This window comes from Crinia signifera, chromosome 11 (assembly GCF_055691185.1).
Source record: "Crinia signifera chromosome 11, ASM5569118v1, whole genome shotgun sequence".
Classification (NCBI taxonomy): Eukaryota; Metazoa; Chordata; class Amphibia; order Anura; family Myobatrachidae; genus Crinia; species Crinia signifera.
In genome coordinates, this window is record NC_139227.1 from 81,138,107 (window position 1) to 81,154,198 (window position 16,092).

At 44.6% G+C, this 16,092-nt stretch overlaps 1 protein-coding gene across 3 annotated transcripts in view; it reads left to right on the forward strand.

The window, feature by feature from the left end:
• The window catches only part of EPS8L2 (EPS8 signaling adaptor L2), a 192,228-nt gene that overhangs the window by 157,317 nt on the left and 18,819 nt on the right, over positions 1-16,092 (forward strand). For all 3 annotated transcript variants that reach the window (XM_083165378.1, XM_083165379.1, XM_083165377.1), the window contains exons 7-13: positions 2,477-2,556; positions 5,691-5,809; positions 6,736-6,815; positions 8,288-8,414; positions 11,598-11,686; positions 15,220-15,294; positions 15,710-15,858. In XM_083165378.1, the coding sequence (XP_083021504.1) occupies positions 2,477-2,556; positions 5,691-5,809; positions 6,736-6,815; positions 8,288-8,414; positions 11,598-11,686; positions 15,220-15,294; positions 15,710-15,858 (719 nt within the window). The remainder of the gene's footprint in view (positions 1-2,476; positions 2,557-5,690; positions 5,810-6,735; positions 6,816-8,287; positions 8,415-11,597; positions 11,687-15,219; positions 15,295-15,709; positions 15,859-16,092) is intronic.

Consider the following 16,092-nt stretch of genomic DNA (forward strand, 5'->3'; position numbering starts at 1 on the left):
GCTAAATAATGTGACGTGTGATCATCTTTCTCTATAAAAATAGAATCTCATGTAATTATAGCAGTTAATGTTATACAGGCTTGTTCCATATTTAACATGCTATAAATACATATCTTACACGAATGTAATACTTTTATTAGATTAGAACCGGCAATCATTATGTAATACAGATAACGCTATGAACAGATTTATGGTTTTATACCCTGTGCCGATCAACTGCTTAAAGGACCTTTCATTTGAAAATGCTCTATAGAACATGAAAACGCAGCTGATAATATAAACCACAGACAAACAGATAGGCCAACGGACTTTTGATATAGGGATATAAATTTGATATTTATACTTTTTATAACAATAAAATTACAATGTTATGAGGCAGCTTCAGAAATAGTCTCTTGCTGGGCAATGGTTTTGCTTCCGATGTAGCCAGTGCGCATGTGTAGCTGGCACATGCATTATCCCTGTCCGAAGGAGAGGGATCCCCGATAAATAAATATGATCCAACAGCCTCCCTTCCCGGCCCCCCGCTAGATCCCAGCGGCCACCGATATTGAATCAATATCAGCGGCCGCTACATCAGCCCGTTTGGACACACCATACTGTAAGTGGTTTTACTGCTAAAAATAAAAATTGATTTTGGCTTGCACAATAGAATGGTAATAGACCAATAACTTTGTTATAGCAATGTAAAGTCTTATTTTGTAAGTAAAGGTCCACACACATGGGATGATTTCAGGACTATTTCTAGGCGATCAGACTAGATCCCTTAAGCCCCGTACACACGGGGGGAGATATATTGCTCAGCCATATATTGCTAGCAATATATGGCTGAGCAATATATTGCTCAGTTTCTCCTTTTCATCAGCGACCAGAGATGGTCGCTGATGAAAGGGAACCTCTGCCGGCAGTGCAGCAGAGGTAATCAGCTAGTCGCAGGAGCGATTAGAACGGGGCTGAAAACGGGAGCGTGCATCCGGCGATTTATCGCCGTGGCACACTCCCATCACTGGCAATATGGTCGCCTGCGACCATATTTCCAGCGATTTCAGCCCCTATCGCCCCCGTGTGTACACAGCTTTAGAAAGGAACCCCTTATGTACACCCCCCAGCGAGAGAACACTGACCCGCACACATCGTGGAGCCACCGCATGAGTGCCAGCGATGCGTGTTGAGCGATTCCCGCTTCAGCATGTCTCTCAACACGGCTCCCTGTCTTCTCCGTGTGTACAGGGCTTAATAGATCACAATTTCAGTATGTTATTCACAGGTTATTCAGCTGCTGTAATTTGATATTGTGTTGTATTTTAGCTGTGGTGCTATGTGTGTATACTGCCACCTTCTGGTCAGCAGTGGCAGTGTAGTTTTATTATTCAAGAGTGCATTTTGGGCCTTATTCTTGTTGACTCTCAAAGAGGCGAATTTCACAGCTTTGGGAGTCATTGAAACACCACCCGACGCCTGCACAGCCACCCCCTCCCGCCTTCCCTTCCCCCCCTCGCACGCCGAGTTGGAATGATTTTACAAGCGTTCGCAGATCCCTTCGCCAACGACCACCGTCAAGTGCCAAAGGGTGCAAACAAGCAGTTTGCTATGCCAACTCGCACCGAGCAACTGCACATGCGCATAAATGTATATGCGCATGCAGTCGCTCACCATTGTTCCCCTGCATGAACATACAGGGGAGCATGAGGACTAAAATAAGGTCCTTTGTTTCATGCTAAAGAACTCCAATCATAAATAAAAAAATTTAAAGAATGGCAACAATATTTTTTCTTGTGTAATACTTTTGTTGTTGTTTTAATATTTGAATCCCTTGCTTTGTTATATTGTAAATGATCACAGTAAATTTCACAAACATTACAATTTTAATGGACATGATGGCGCTGTATTAACCCTTTCAGTGCCAAAATCTATGTGAGAGATGTTCAAAATATTCGCTTAAAATGCCAGCGTTGCTCACATTTGTTATATAAATTAAAAAAAAATGTACACGAATTTTGACAAAATCACCTTTTTCTAAAGGGTTAAAAGACAAAACAAAGGTTTCTATTGCTGAATGTACATGGAATTTCTGATCGACTTGACTGAAAGTCAACAGGGTCATTAGGTCTACAGTCAAAAGGTCGACATGAGGTTTTTCACGTGTGTGTTTTTTTAACCGACATGTGCCGACAGGCAGCATTTCATGCCCTACCATCCACTAGGGCGTGGTGGGAGAATAAAATAGCCAGAAGCATGGCGAGCTGTGAGGGGACGCGGTGCTGCGTTTCAGTGTCCATTTCAACATTCGGGACAAAAAAACTGTGAAAACCCCATGTCGACCTGATGATTGTGTCGACCTAATTGTCCTGTCGACCTAAGCCATGTTGACCTTCAGGCATGTCGACCTAGTTGCTGTCTATCCAATGATTCCATTCCGTACCAGATCACAGTCATATTTACATGGTTGTGAGACTAATACACTTACTTTCCACAGGCTGAACTGCTTCATGCCGACATAGAAAGTGCACTTGCTGACATAAAACATGGGAAGAAAATGCGACCACAGACTCTCAAGTAAGTATCACTTATCGATTGGTGACCTGGCTAAGGATGTGAATTTGCAATCTGGCCGATTATGCAATAACTGCGCGTACGCAGTGCTCACATTGCACATGTGCAGCCGCCAATTGTGAATAAATATCTGTACACATAGAAGTCGTAGTCTGATTGACAAGAAGCCTGCAAAAACATGGCGTTTTCTTGGTGTGTTTGGGTTGAGTCTCTGACATCAGCCACGAGCACTTTCAGCCTGGTTCTTTAGCAGATTAATGGAAGCCTGACATCAGATGGAAAGTGCTCTTCGATGTTACAAATTGAACTGCAATTGAATTGCAATTTTGTTTTAAAAAGTTTTATTATTTTTTCTTGACGGCGACTTTTTCGTTGCAGGGCAGCTGCTTTTTCTCAATTTAGCGATGCATGCTGAGTTAGCCCTATTTTATACCTACTTTTACAGGAGGGTGGCTCCAGATGGGAAAGTGCATAGGGAATAGTGCAAAACATTAGTCTGAAGACCTGCTTATATTGTCCTTGTACTCAGGCACAACATTAAGATAGTCATCTATATTACTGCTCATAAGCACCTCACTAATGGCTTAAATTGATCATAAGAGACTGTCATTATTACATGTATATGCACTCTAGGTTTAATTGATTGGGTATTTTTGCTTTTTATTATTTTTATTTTTATCATTATTAACAATATTAAACTCGTTTGTTTATAGCCTGTATATGCTATTGCACTTTATAGTTGGAAGCATTCCTAATTTCTAGGGTAACTCATTTTGTTTTATTCTATCTATGATATAATGCACAGTAATTCCTTGGCTCCTGGCATGCAGCCCAATCACCTGTTGCACACAGTACATACAGTACACATGCCTGCCTAATCTGCATGAATAGCTAGTACTAGATATGTGTCTCCTCTCCTGTTGCATGACTCTGAGATAAAAATCCATTTCCACAGCTAAAGGTCAGTGTTAAGGTGACTAAACACCTGCAGATTTATTGTCAGATCTGGCTGGTTGGAACAAGAATCTGGTAATTTTTGAATGACTGTTTGTTAGTTTTCCAGCATTTCCAATGTCATTTGACCAGGTTTTTGTTCCAACCAGCCAGATCTGACAATAAATCTGTTGGTGTAAGGCCAGCTTTAAACCCAAGTTGGTAAAATAGCCTGTTGAGAACACTAGTAATCCTCAGATCTTGACTACATGCATACTTGTCTACCCTCCTGGAAAGGCTGGGAGGCTCCCAGCCCCCCAGAAGGGTGGGCAAGCCTCCGGACTTCCGCTTGACACCCACATTCCCCGCTGGCATCCCACCAGCCTGCCAGTTAAATGCTGGCATTTGCGGGTGTATGTGTAGGGGCTAAAATATGCAAATAGCGTGCACCCACAAAGCACAAATCGATGCATTTCTCAGGATGGGGGTGGGGCTTGATAATGGCAGGCTCTGGCCCTATCCCCAGAAGAACTTTTACAGAGGAGAAACCAAAAGTCGGCAAGTATGCTACATGTAGTCAAGATCTATTCAGGTGATGACGCCGTCCCTCGGGGGCATACACAAGGAGCAATCCGTGCTTAAATTCTAAGCAACCTAGTCAGATCTCTTTAGATGTGTAGGCCCCCTAACACAGTAGTAATAACATATTTACTAACCTGACACTGACATTTTAATTAGAGATTTATCCACAGTGGATACTAAAGGCCCCCATACACTGTGGCAACGTCTTCCCTCGGAGAAGTCACAGGCAATTCTCCTTGAGCCTCCTGGCATCATATCGCTTTCGGTTCTTTTGCATGCGATATATACCATTATCTAATTTCCTGGCCCTCTCTATATGCCATACTTAGATACTCTTCTAAACACCTCTCCAGGAGAAGCTAGGAGAGGGGAAGCAGCTGGGCTCTTTGTGGGGCGGAACCAAGTAGACTATTTGCATCATTTTAGCCACGATTCCCCGCTTTGGATATGTATAATGCACGGTTCCCTAGGAAGTGGGTGGGATGCAGGAATAGCAGCCACTCTTCCAAAGCTACAGGGGATAACTCTGCTATGACTGCAGTCGGCACATGGACTGTCCGACAGCTCCAGCCCCACCTAGGCTCTGTCTCAGTAGGGTGTGTTCATACACCCTTTTTGTTCTCATTGTTGGCGGAACCCTCCAGCCAGGGCCGGTGCAAGGCACCAGAGCGCCCCAGGCAAGTCGGGGTGGGGGCACCCTGGTGTCTGCCGCCCGGGTACCTGTCCTGCGGCGTATATGTGCGTAAAAGCTGGCGGCCGGCAGCGGGGGGGGGGGGGTCCCTGCAGTCAATAAGAAATAACGAGCGATATCCGCCGGGCTGTTTCCAAAATAGAAGCGCTTCCGCATAGCCCAACGGATAGCGCTCGTTATTTCTTATTGACTGCAGGGACCCCCCGCTGCCGCTGCCAGCTTTTACGCACATACTGTATAAGCTGCAGGACAGGTACCCGGGCGGCAAGGGGGGGCGAAATACCGCCCTTCAGTGGCCGGCGCCCTAGGCAAAATGCCTAGATTTGCCTAGTGGTGGCGCCGGCCCGGCCTCCAGCCCCTCACTGAATCACCTGTTCATCAGCGCCATATTTAGTGATATTGCTAAGAAAGAAAGACAGTCAATAGGTCAATTACATATGATTGACCGGTACCAAAGGTTAACAGATAAAAGGTCAACAATTAAGACGACACTAATATTGTCAACACATATTTTGGGGGGTTTCAGACCACATATAGTATATTTCATGTTATGTCATTACCATCAGTTCAACCTTGTACCCTCCTGGGATCACCACACTTTGGCCAAGATTACTATTTCCAATAGATCTCCACAAAGATAGTAAATAAGACAAATGCTGGTAAAGCATATGAATACCATATAGTATGTCCACCATATAGTATCCGCCTATTCACTTTCTACCTAGACATTGTACCACCATCTGCATAACCTCATACAATGCATAGTCTTTGCTAATAATACATATAGCTAAGACACTGGTTGCAAAGTGCCTTTGCCCATTCATTCCAGGAGCACTTTGAGGTCATTGAACTGAATTGAAATCCACCATTATTAGCGACTCGTATTTATATGTCCAGAAAAGTAACATGTTTATGGTAACTCATATTGCAGGGTTAACCAGGAGAGAATCAAGCAACGAGAGTCCATTCTTCCTCCTCCCACGGCTCCCAAGCCAGTGTACAGAGATAACAAGAACCGTGTCCTGCCTCCGCCTATGTCAAATGAGATCGGTAAGGCCTCAGTAACACACTGCAAGGGGTCTGGGTAAAAACTGGACCCGGACAAGACCCTGGAATGCTGGAATAAATGTAATAACAAATTAAAATAATTAACATAAGGTAATTTCCTATATACCGATAATACAACTTTTAAAACTGAGCACTATGGACCTAATTCAGGCCCGTACGCTCACATGCCGATTCGCATGCGAGCGTGATGTTTTTGAAATGCGCATGCATTTCACTGGGTGTACACACCTAACATTGCGGTCGGTGGGCGATGGCAGCGGGCCGGGGGACACGCCCATGGAAATCGCCGGATGTCAGCTGCTTGCCCACTTCCTTGCCACACATCTAGGGTTGGTCTGAGCACCCTAAGATGTGCATGTGCCTTCCACATCATTCGATGGTCTGCACCCATCGAATGATGTGGGTGTTCCCCCGAAGGCAGTCAGTCGTGAGCTACAGCCAGCTACAAATTGATCTGACCACTGGCTGGAGGCATTGGTTATATTAAACCATTCATTATACAACCTGCCTTTACCTGGAGTCATTGGACCTCGGTCCAACAGTTGATACTCACAAGGACGGTGAATTGTCAGGTACTTTTTATTAAGTAATCCTAATAAACTACAGAGTGATAAGTGCACCCCAAAGGGATAAGGATATATAGGGAATTCCCTTGTGTTCATTATTTTAATTTGTTATTAAATTTATTAACTTTATTGCACTCCATGAGATCTATATCTCTATTTCCTTTAATTGTAGCATCATAGTAATTTTCCAGATTACACTTGGGAGCTGCAAACTACAATTATTTAATAATCAGTTTTAAGTGGTCTTATTAATACACATTGTGCTCGATATATATTTCAATTTCTTTTCATGCTATTGTGTACCTGTGTGATAATGATAACCGTATGTATCTCACGTGGCAGAGTTTGACAGGAGAAGCAATCAGTCACAAGAACACGAGGAATCCCGGGAGGCACTAGCAAAGAAAATAGAGAAGGAAACAGTAAGTTTCTGTACATTACATACCCAGAAATGGATGTGCTTACAGTATGTGATGATCCAATAGCTGCTCCCTGCAGGTAGAACAAGCTGTTAATGCTGTCGCTAGATTTACAGAGAGCTGAATTACTACAATACACCTCTGTGGTTATTGCGTGTAAAGGTATCAAATACAGGGGATGTGTTCAGCAATCCGGCGTTTGGGATGCTGGCATTCACAATACTGATGCCTGCATCCCAACTACCAAGAGACTGGCATCTGATCAAATCAATGAGGATGCCAGCAAAAAAAATGCGACTGCCAGGATGCTCAATGCAAGTATGCAGGTAGGTTAGGTTTAGGCATTAGGGGGGACGTAAAGTCAGGATGCAGGGAGGGGGGGGGGGGGGTAGTTTTAGGTAGTGGGGTATGGGGCACTAGTGGGAAGGGTTGTGGTTAGGCTGCAGGGAGGAAGAGTTAGGATAGGGCAGAAGGAAATTAACTATACTTACCTGACCCCTATTGGAATTCCTTCCATCGGGACGTAGGCATTGTTATTCTGAACGCTGGCATCCCCATAGCCAGTCATCCATATGTATACCAAATATAGATGATCTTGCAAAGCAGAAAGTATGATGGTAACTTGGAACACATATGCCAGAGATGTATCATGTGATTTAAAAGGATCTCTCCTGCTTTAAATAAATATTTTTCTGGATTCGCAAAATCGTCAAAATAGAATAGAAATTTAGTCTGAATCACACAGTGCCCAGCCACATTCGCTGCCAATTCTATGCCATTGGGTGCCCCTATTTAGTCAGTATTGCATAGCAAAATAGTCAGTGCAGGCAAGTCTATCTTGACTATCAGAATGTATTTGGCCTACGGCGAAATTGCAAGATAGTCTAATCTAAAGTACATCTAAAGAGCTCATCGGTAAAATTGGATAGTCAAAATCAGCCAGAACCGCACCATGTGTCCACAACTGATTTGGGAATATTCAATGGTTCCTGCGAGCCTCTGACGGCGAGCTACACGGCGATAAGTGCCGATAGCTTGCCGTCAATGTATTAAATTGCGTCACCTTCACTCGCATTTCCACCTCACTAGTTCTTTTCAGCGAGGTGGAAACTGCAAGTGTCGCCGTTTCAGGGATTTCCCCAGAACATTGAATACAGCGAGCGGCCGGCAAGGGGGGTTAGACGGCGAGGATGGCTTGTTTTCTGAGATCCTCGCCAAAAACAAGCCACCCTCGCCGCACAAACCCCCTCACCAGCGGCATTGAATACCACCCATTGTGTTAAATAAAATAGACTCATTTAGCTATTTGTTTACACATGGTAACTTGTACAGCTACGTGTGTTTTGTTGTCTATACATTGAGGTTGTGTATGCATTTTATATGATGTTATATTGCCTACATGTATGTGTGATAGTACATGTATAGTATTTCTACATCTATATGTATATATGGAAATGGCATTTTTCTTATTTTAGCAATGCCTAAACTGCACGCTGGATGACATAGAATTTTTCGTGGCTAAGCTACAAAAAGCAGCAGAAGCATTCAAGCAGCTAAACCAGAGGAAGAAGGGGAAAAAAAGCAAAAAGAAAGGACCAGCAGGTAAAGACCTGTAGCTATAAGTTCCTAAAATAGAACCTCATATGGACCAAAGCATTGCACAATATGTAATTAGTAGAATAAAAACAAAACAAAGTTATTACATTGCGCTCCTAGGTTGGAACCCTTTTCAGGATATGGTCATTAGGTTGACCCTATTACATGACTTAGGTCGACACATAAAATATGTCCACATGGCTAAAGCTGACCGGGTTGGAAGGTCGACACAAGCATTAGGCCGACAATGGGAAGAATGACAATAAAAAGGTTGACATGAGTTTTTCACCTTTTTTTGAGCCGACATGTGCCGACAGGCAGTATTTCATACCCTACAAACCACTACAGCGTGGTGGGAAAATAAAATAATGTGCAGAGCACAGTGAGGTACTGTGCCCAAAGCATCGTGAGTGCAGCAAGCCTATCCCTATCTGTCCCCTTCTGCAGCCTAACCCTATCTGTCCCCTTCTGCAGCCTATCCCTAACCGTCCCCTTCTGCAGCCTATCCCTAACTGTCCCCTTCTGCAGCCTATCCCTTACCATCCCCTCCTGCAGCCTAACCCTAACTGTCCCCTTCTGCAGCCTATCCCTATCTGTCCCCTTCTGCAGCCTATCCCTAACCGTCCCCTTCTGCAGCCTATCCCTATCTGTCCCCTTCTGCAGCCTATCCCTAACTGTCCCCTTCTGCAGCCTATCCCTAACCGCCCCCTTCTGCAGCCTATCCCTAACTGTCCCCTTCTGCAGCCTATCCCTAACTGTCCCCTTCTGCAGCCTATCCCTAACTGTCCCCTTCTGCAGCCTATCCCTAACTGTCCCCTTCTGCAGCCTATCCCTAACTGTCCCCTTCTGCAGCCTATCCCTAACTGTCCCCTTCTGCAGCCTATCCCTAACTGTCCCCTTCTGCAGCCTATCCCTAACTGTCCCCTTCTGCAGCCTATCCCTAACTGTCCCCTTCTGCAGCCTATCCCTAACTGTCCCCTTCTGCAGCCTATCCCTAACTGTCCCCTTCTGCAGCCTATCCCTAACTGTCCCCTTCTACAGCCTATCCCTAACTGTCCCCTTCTGCAGCCTATCCCTAACTGTCCCCTTCTGCAGCCTATCCCTAACTGTCCCCTCTGCAGCCTATCCCTATCTGTCCCCTCTGCAGCCTATCCCTATCTGTCCCCTTTGCAGCCTTTCCCTAACTGTCCCCTTCTGCAGCCTATCCCTAACTATCACCTCCTGCAGCCTAACCCTATCACCTTCTGCAGCCTAACCCTAACTATCACCTCCTGCAGCCTAACCCTATCACCTTCTGCAGCCTATCCCTAACCGTCACCTCCTGCAGCCTATCCCTAACCGTCACCTCCTGCAGCCTAACCCTAACCGTCACCTCCTGCAGCCTAACCCTAACCGTCACCTCCTGCAGCCTAACCCTAACCGTCACCTCCTGCAGCCTAACCCTAACCGTCACCTCCTGCAGCCTAACCCTAACCGTCACCACCTGCAGCCTATCCCTAACCGTCACCTCCTGCAGCCTAACCCTATCTGTCCCCTCCTGCATCCTATCCCTAACCATCACCTCCTGCAGCCTAACCCTATCTGTCCCCTCTGCAGCCTAACCCTAATCATCACCTCCTGCAGCCTAACCCTATCTGTCCCCTCCTGCATCCTATCCCTAACTATCACCTTCTGCAGCCTAACCCTAACCATCACCTCCTGCAGCCTAACCCTAACCATCACATCCTGCAGCCTAACCATCACCTCCTGCAGCCTATCCCTAACTATCACCTCCTGCAGGCTATCCCTAAGTATCATCTCTGCAGCCTAACCCTAACTATCATCTCTGCAGCCTATACCTTCTTACTGTCCCCTCTGCAGCTTAAGTCTAAGCCTATTCAAGGGATACGAATGGCTATGAATGAGTAAAAAAGTTGGGAACCGCTGCACTAGGGGGATGATTGTGGTTAGGCTACAGGAGGGGACAGTTAGGGTTACAGTGGCATATATTCAATGCCGTGGGCGAGCGGTGACTGCGAGCAGGACTTTTTGCTCGCAGTCACCGCTCACCCTGTCAGTATTCAACTGACCCCCCCTCATTCGCAAATTCCCCCTCGCTCCGTTTTTTGAGCGAGGGGGAATTTGCGAATGTGCTTTCAAAAGCTGCGAGAGCCGAGGCTAATTACAGCGAGTTTGCTGCACTAGCCGCGGCTCTCGCAGTTTAGGGGAATCCTCGCAGTTCTGTGACTGTGAGGATTCCCCCGGAACGTTGCATAGTACGAGCGGCCGGCGCGGGGGTTAAACTGCGAGGATCACTGGTTTTCTGTGATCCTCGCAGTTTAACCCCCTCGCCGGCCGCTCGCACCGGCATTGAATACTGCACAATTAGTTATTACCGTTACCTCCAGAAACATTCTATGGTGGCTCACTGACTGTCAGATCCAAATGTCACCACCGGAGATCTGCAATCAGGTAAGTGAGCATGTGCAACATCCAATTGCACAAGCAATATTTTACACCATCATCATAAAACCACTTTAAATGTATTTATTTTTACAAATAATGTGCAGACCAGTGATGACTAACCTTGACACTACAGCTGTTGTTGAACTTCACATCCCAGCATGCCATTGGCGTAACTATAATTTAAGCCCCCAAACACAACACCCCCCCCCCTGCCGATAATAAAGCAGCGCCTCACCCTCCACCCTCGGCCACCCATGTGCCCCCCCCCATCCCCTGCAGATTTACATGTATTTGCTGCAGTGGTCCCGACTCCCCTCCTGGCTTCATTCTGATGCTATGAAAAATGGACCATCACAAAATGTCCGCCCCCATACAGCAGACAGTTTCAGAGAACCATCTGCTATATGTGGGCGAACATTTTTTGATGGTCCGTCTCCATAGCATCAGAATGAAGCCAGGAGGCCGGGACCACCGCAGCGGATACAGGTAAATCTGCGGGTCTGTGGCGGCGGCATTACAATAGCCCCGCAGCCCCCCCGGCACCCGCACTTTTTTGGCATGGCCAAATAGCAAAACTGTAGCAGGGCATGCTGGGATGTGTAGTTCAACAACAGCTGGAGTGTCAAGGTTATCCATCACTGGTGTAGACTTTAGTACAAAACACTAATTATTATTATGTTTTTAGAACATGTATAAAGGTAATTCGTTATAAGATATCTATTAATGATTCTTGGCTTCTCACAGAGGGAGTCCTGACGCTACGTTCCAAGCCACCTACGGAACTGGAGTTTATAGATTGTTTTCAGAAGATCAAGCTGGCTATTAACCTCATGGTAAAAATCTACTTCAATCATGCAATAAAACAGTTAGTGGAGCTTTAGGTCTTAGGGATAGCATCCTGCTCTGGCCACAAGCTCGGGTATGCAGAATAAGCTGCTACCTTGAGTATAAATATACCTGGATTTATCAATGAACACAATTAATGGAATGGAACACACAGTAGAACTGGAGGACAGGAAAGCTCCCCATTTTTTCATGAAGTCTTAGATTAATCTGCTGTCAGAAACTGCATGACACGGCACTGCCTAAACCTCAGATTAATGTGCTGTCAAGAAACATGATAAACTGAGCGCTGCAGAGCATTAACATTGCATATGGATATGTTTGCCTTGTAGTGCCAAAATATCTTGCCACATTAACCATACCATTCCTCCTCCATCATATGGTAAATACCGTAGGCTACTAGTCAGGAAGTATTGTTGTTTCATATGTTGCTATGACATGAAGACTGTGCTTATGTAGTCCGAACTGTACAATTGCTTAAAAATAAAGAGAATAGTCTATTTCCACAGTTTTACTTAATTTTACATAAATGTCCAATTGAAAATAAAAACATATGACTGAAACGTACAGTATACATTTTTGTGTACACTAATGATACAACAGGCTTCAGCTTCCTATTCTGAAGTTATAACATCCGGTACTTATGAGTTATCTGGGCGCCCGATTTTTTGATTGTTTGCCTTAAGTTAAGGCATACAATCAGATGCGATGCGATATCGCATCGCATCGCATGCGACCATCGGATGCGATGACCCGATTTTTCCATAGGAATCAATGTTAAAATGGACTGAGTCCATTTTAACATGGAATTCAATGGGAAAAAGGGGTCCTTTTCATACCCCTACTATCCAAGTGGGCATGGAGTTGGATATAAACCTGTGGCGAGCGTAGCGAGCCACCGAGCCCGAAGCGTGGCGAGCGAAGCGAGCCCCGCGAGGGGACGGTATTCTGTGTCCCCTCGCGGGGCTCGCTACGCTCGCCACGCTTCGGGCTCGGTGGCTCGCTACGCTCGCCACAGGTTTATATCCAGCTCCATGCCCACTTGGATAGTAGGGGTATGAAAAGGACCCCTTTTTCCCATTGAATTCCATGTTAAAATGGACTCAGTCCATTTTAACATTGATTCCTATGGAAAAATCGGGTCATCGCATCGCATCGCATCCGATGGTCGCATGCGATGCGATGTGCCCGATCCGACCCGATTTAGAAATCGGGCGCCCAGATAACTCACAAGTACCTTACATCCTATTCAATAGGTTGGATAAGTTGGATCCAATGGGAATTTGCAAGCTAATACTACACGGCCAGGGGCATATTAATAGAGGAGGGGGCCTGTACGCAGTTGCTGTCTGGACCACCTTTTCTCTGGCCAGTGGTGCCAAGAAGTGCCAGAGTCTATGCGTATGAACAGGACTCTGGAACATAGGGCCTTATTCTAGTTCACTCTTGGAGGCAAATTAGCTTGGACAAAACCATGTGCACTGCAGGTGGGGCAGATGTAACATGTGCAGAGAGAATTAGATTTGGGTGGGGTTTTTCTTCAAAGTGAGATCTATATTGCAGTGTAAAAATAAAGTAGTCAGTATTTTCCCTGCAGAGAAACAAAATAACTCACCCAAAGCTAAATCTCTCTGCACATGTTACATCTGCCCCCCTGCAGTGCACATGGTTTTGTCCAGCTAAGAAGGAATTTGCCTAAGAGTGAACTAGAATAAGGCCCATTGTGCTGCAGCCATTCGGGTGTGGTATATGGTCACGACAGTCATTAGCCCGACGTCTTAGACAGTGGCCGGACTCAGACAGTGGGGCAAGCGCAACAAAGCCCCTTGCGGGCACGGTGGCTCGCTACGCTCGCCACCTATTCTATTCTCCCTCTGTGGGGTCGTGGACCCCCATGAGGGAGAATAGCTGGTGGCTGTCGAGACCCCGAGTTTCGGGGTAATGACTGTCGGGATCCCAACTGTCGGGACACTGTCCGGCACCCCAGCCATTCTCCCTGCAGAGTTTCTATTTGACATAACTATTTTAAATAACCAGCTAAATGGGCACTGTACGATTTGTCGCTCTGATTTGTGCAGAGCTTCTAACATGGGAATTGAAAGAACTTGGCCCCATTGCATCCATTATGGATACACCACTGTATATGAGCTACAGTATCTGTGCAGGAAAACCCAGCATGCTTTTGCTCCTGTCCCATAAAGGTGTAAGCAAAAAGCCAGCACGATTTTGCTACTTAATCTGACCCTATATGTACAAAGCATTATATATATATATATATATATATATATATATATATATATATATATATATATATATAGAGAGAAAAGGGGTTTTCAGGGTGCGCTAGGACCTTTCAATTATTTAAGACAGTATGGTTTAAAATAGGAAAAATTTAATAAACATTTGCTCACAGAGCATAGCAGTATAAACAAAGGTCGAATTGATACACTTTACAATGTATAAAATGACATAAACACAATTCAGGTCAACAGTCGAAATGCGCCCAATAGGCCCAACGCGTTTCGTCGTGAACACGACTTCCTCAGGGGCACAATACAACAGTAGGCAACGATGGTCACACAGTCAATGGTTTAGGGTTTGGACACCAACCAAATATAGAAATTTCACAAAGAGGAGATGTCCTTAGGTGATTATAACATAATGTCCACCAGCTTGTTTACAGATGGATAAACAAATAGAGAAACCATTCAAAGTTATACGGCTATAATGACCACTTTCAATTGTAGATAGATAAGGGGAATTAGTAGCCCAATGGAAAGATGTGTACTGCTCAGCTCTCACTTTTGGAGCTGAGCAGTACACATCTTTCCATTGGGCTACTAATTCCCCTTATCTATCTACAATTGAAAGTGGTCATTATAGCCGTATAACTTTGAATGGTTTCTCTATTTGTTTATCCATCTGTAAACAAGCTGGTGGACATTGTTATAATCACCTAAGGACATCTCCTCTTTGTGAAATTTCTATATTTGGTTGGTGTCCAAACCCTAAACCATTGACTGTGTGACCATCGTTGCCTACTGTTGTATTGTGCCCCTGAGGAAGTCGTGTTCACGACGAAACGCGTTGGGCCTATTGGGCGCATTTCGACTGTTGACCTGAATTGTGTTTATGTCATTTTATACATTGTAAAGTGTATCAATTCGACCTTTGTTTATACTGCTATGCTCTGTGAGCAAATGTTTATTAAATTTTTCCTATTTTAAACCATACTGTCTTAAATAATTGAAAGGTCCTAGCGCACCCTGAAAACCCCTTTTCTCTCTATTTCTATACTGGGTCCTATCTAACAGGGGACCCCCTCAGGTTTGCTGCTTAACTAAATTCACTGAGCGCATTGTGTGGCCTTCTTTTTCTCGATATATATATATATATATATACTTTACATCATTTTATCTATATTTATATATTTTGATTTGTTAGGATATCTGCCTTATGTTATGATCATATTTTGTTTTTCCCCAAAAAAAATTCTGTTACATTGTTTTATGTTTTGTGTTAGGCAAAGTTAAAAAAACATATTCAGAACCCAAGTTCCGCCGAGCTGATCCATTTTCTCTTTGGTCCTTTGGAACTGGTAACTATGTTTCATTTTTCTATGATGCTTAGCTAATAAATCCTATCCTATCTCATGATCTCATGTAACTATTATACACAGTATTTAGTTCGGAGCCCATTTGTTATTTTATATACTTTTATTAACTATCAGTGTGTACATAAGAAGATACACGAAAAAACGATATGTTAACTCTAGTTGTAATGGAAAGACAACAAAATAGCATGATGTTAAAGAGAACATTCTCTACTTAGGCCCAAACATTGTTCCAGTAAGAATAAAGGTCCCGGTGCATACCCTGGGGTAGGGCGCCCATTAGTTAAGACGCTCATAGCACTATGTATGTAAAGTTTACTCAGGGCAAGTACAGCTGTGTTGGGGCACGTCCTGTCTCATGATAATATGACCATGCCTGTGTGTGTGATGTCTTTTGTAGATAGTTCAGAGCTCTGGAGGCCCAGATTTGGGAAAAGCGATCACCTGTCCTCTATTATCCAAAGATGCAACTGATTTCCTGAAGGGACATCTGACCCCAAAAGAAATGCTCCTCTGGGAGTCTCTTGGAGAAAAGTGGACCAGACCAAGGTAAGTTAGAAGGCATTAAAGTAAAAAGAGAACGAAGAATAGCACAGGATGGATTTCTGAATGCAGAGCTGTATACTATGAAACTAGATCGCTATGTAGTCACTTGATGTCCATAGCCCTGCTTGTAAATGGCCCCTTGTGTCCTTTACAACAGGCTGTGGAGGCAGAATAATCTCAGATAATGGGGGAAATTCAAATGTTGGGCAACATTTTTTCAACTCGCGATTGCTGTGA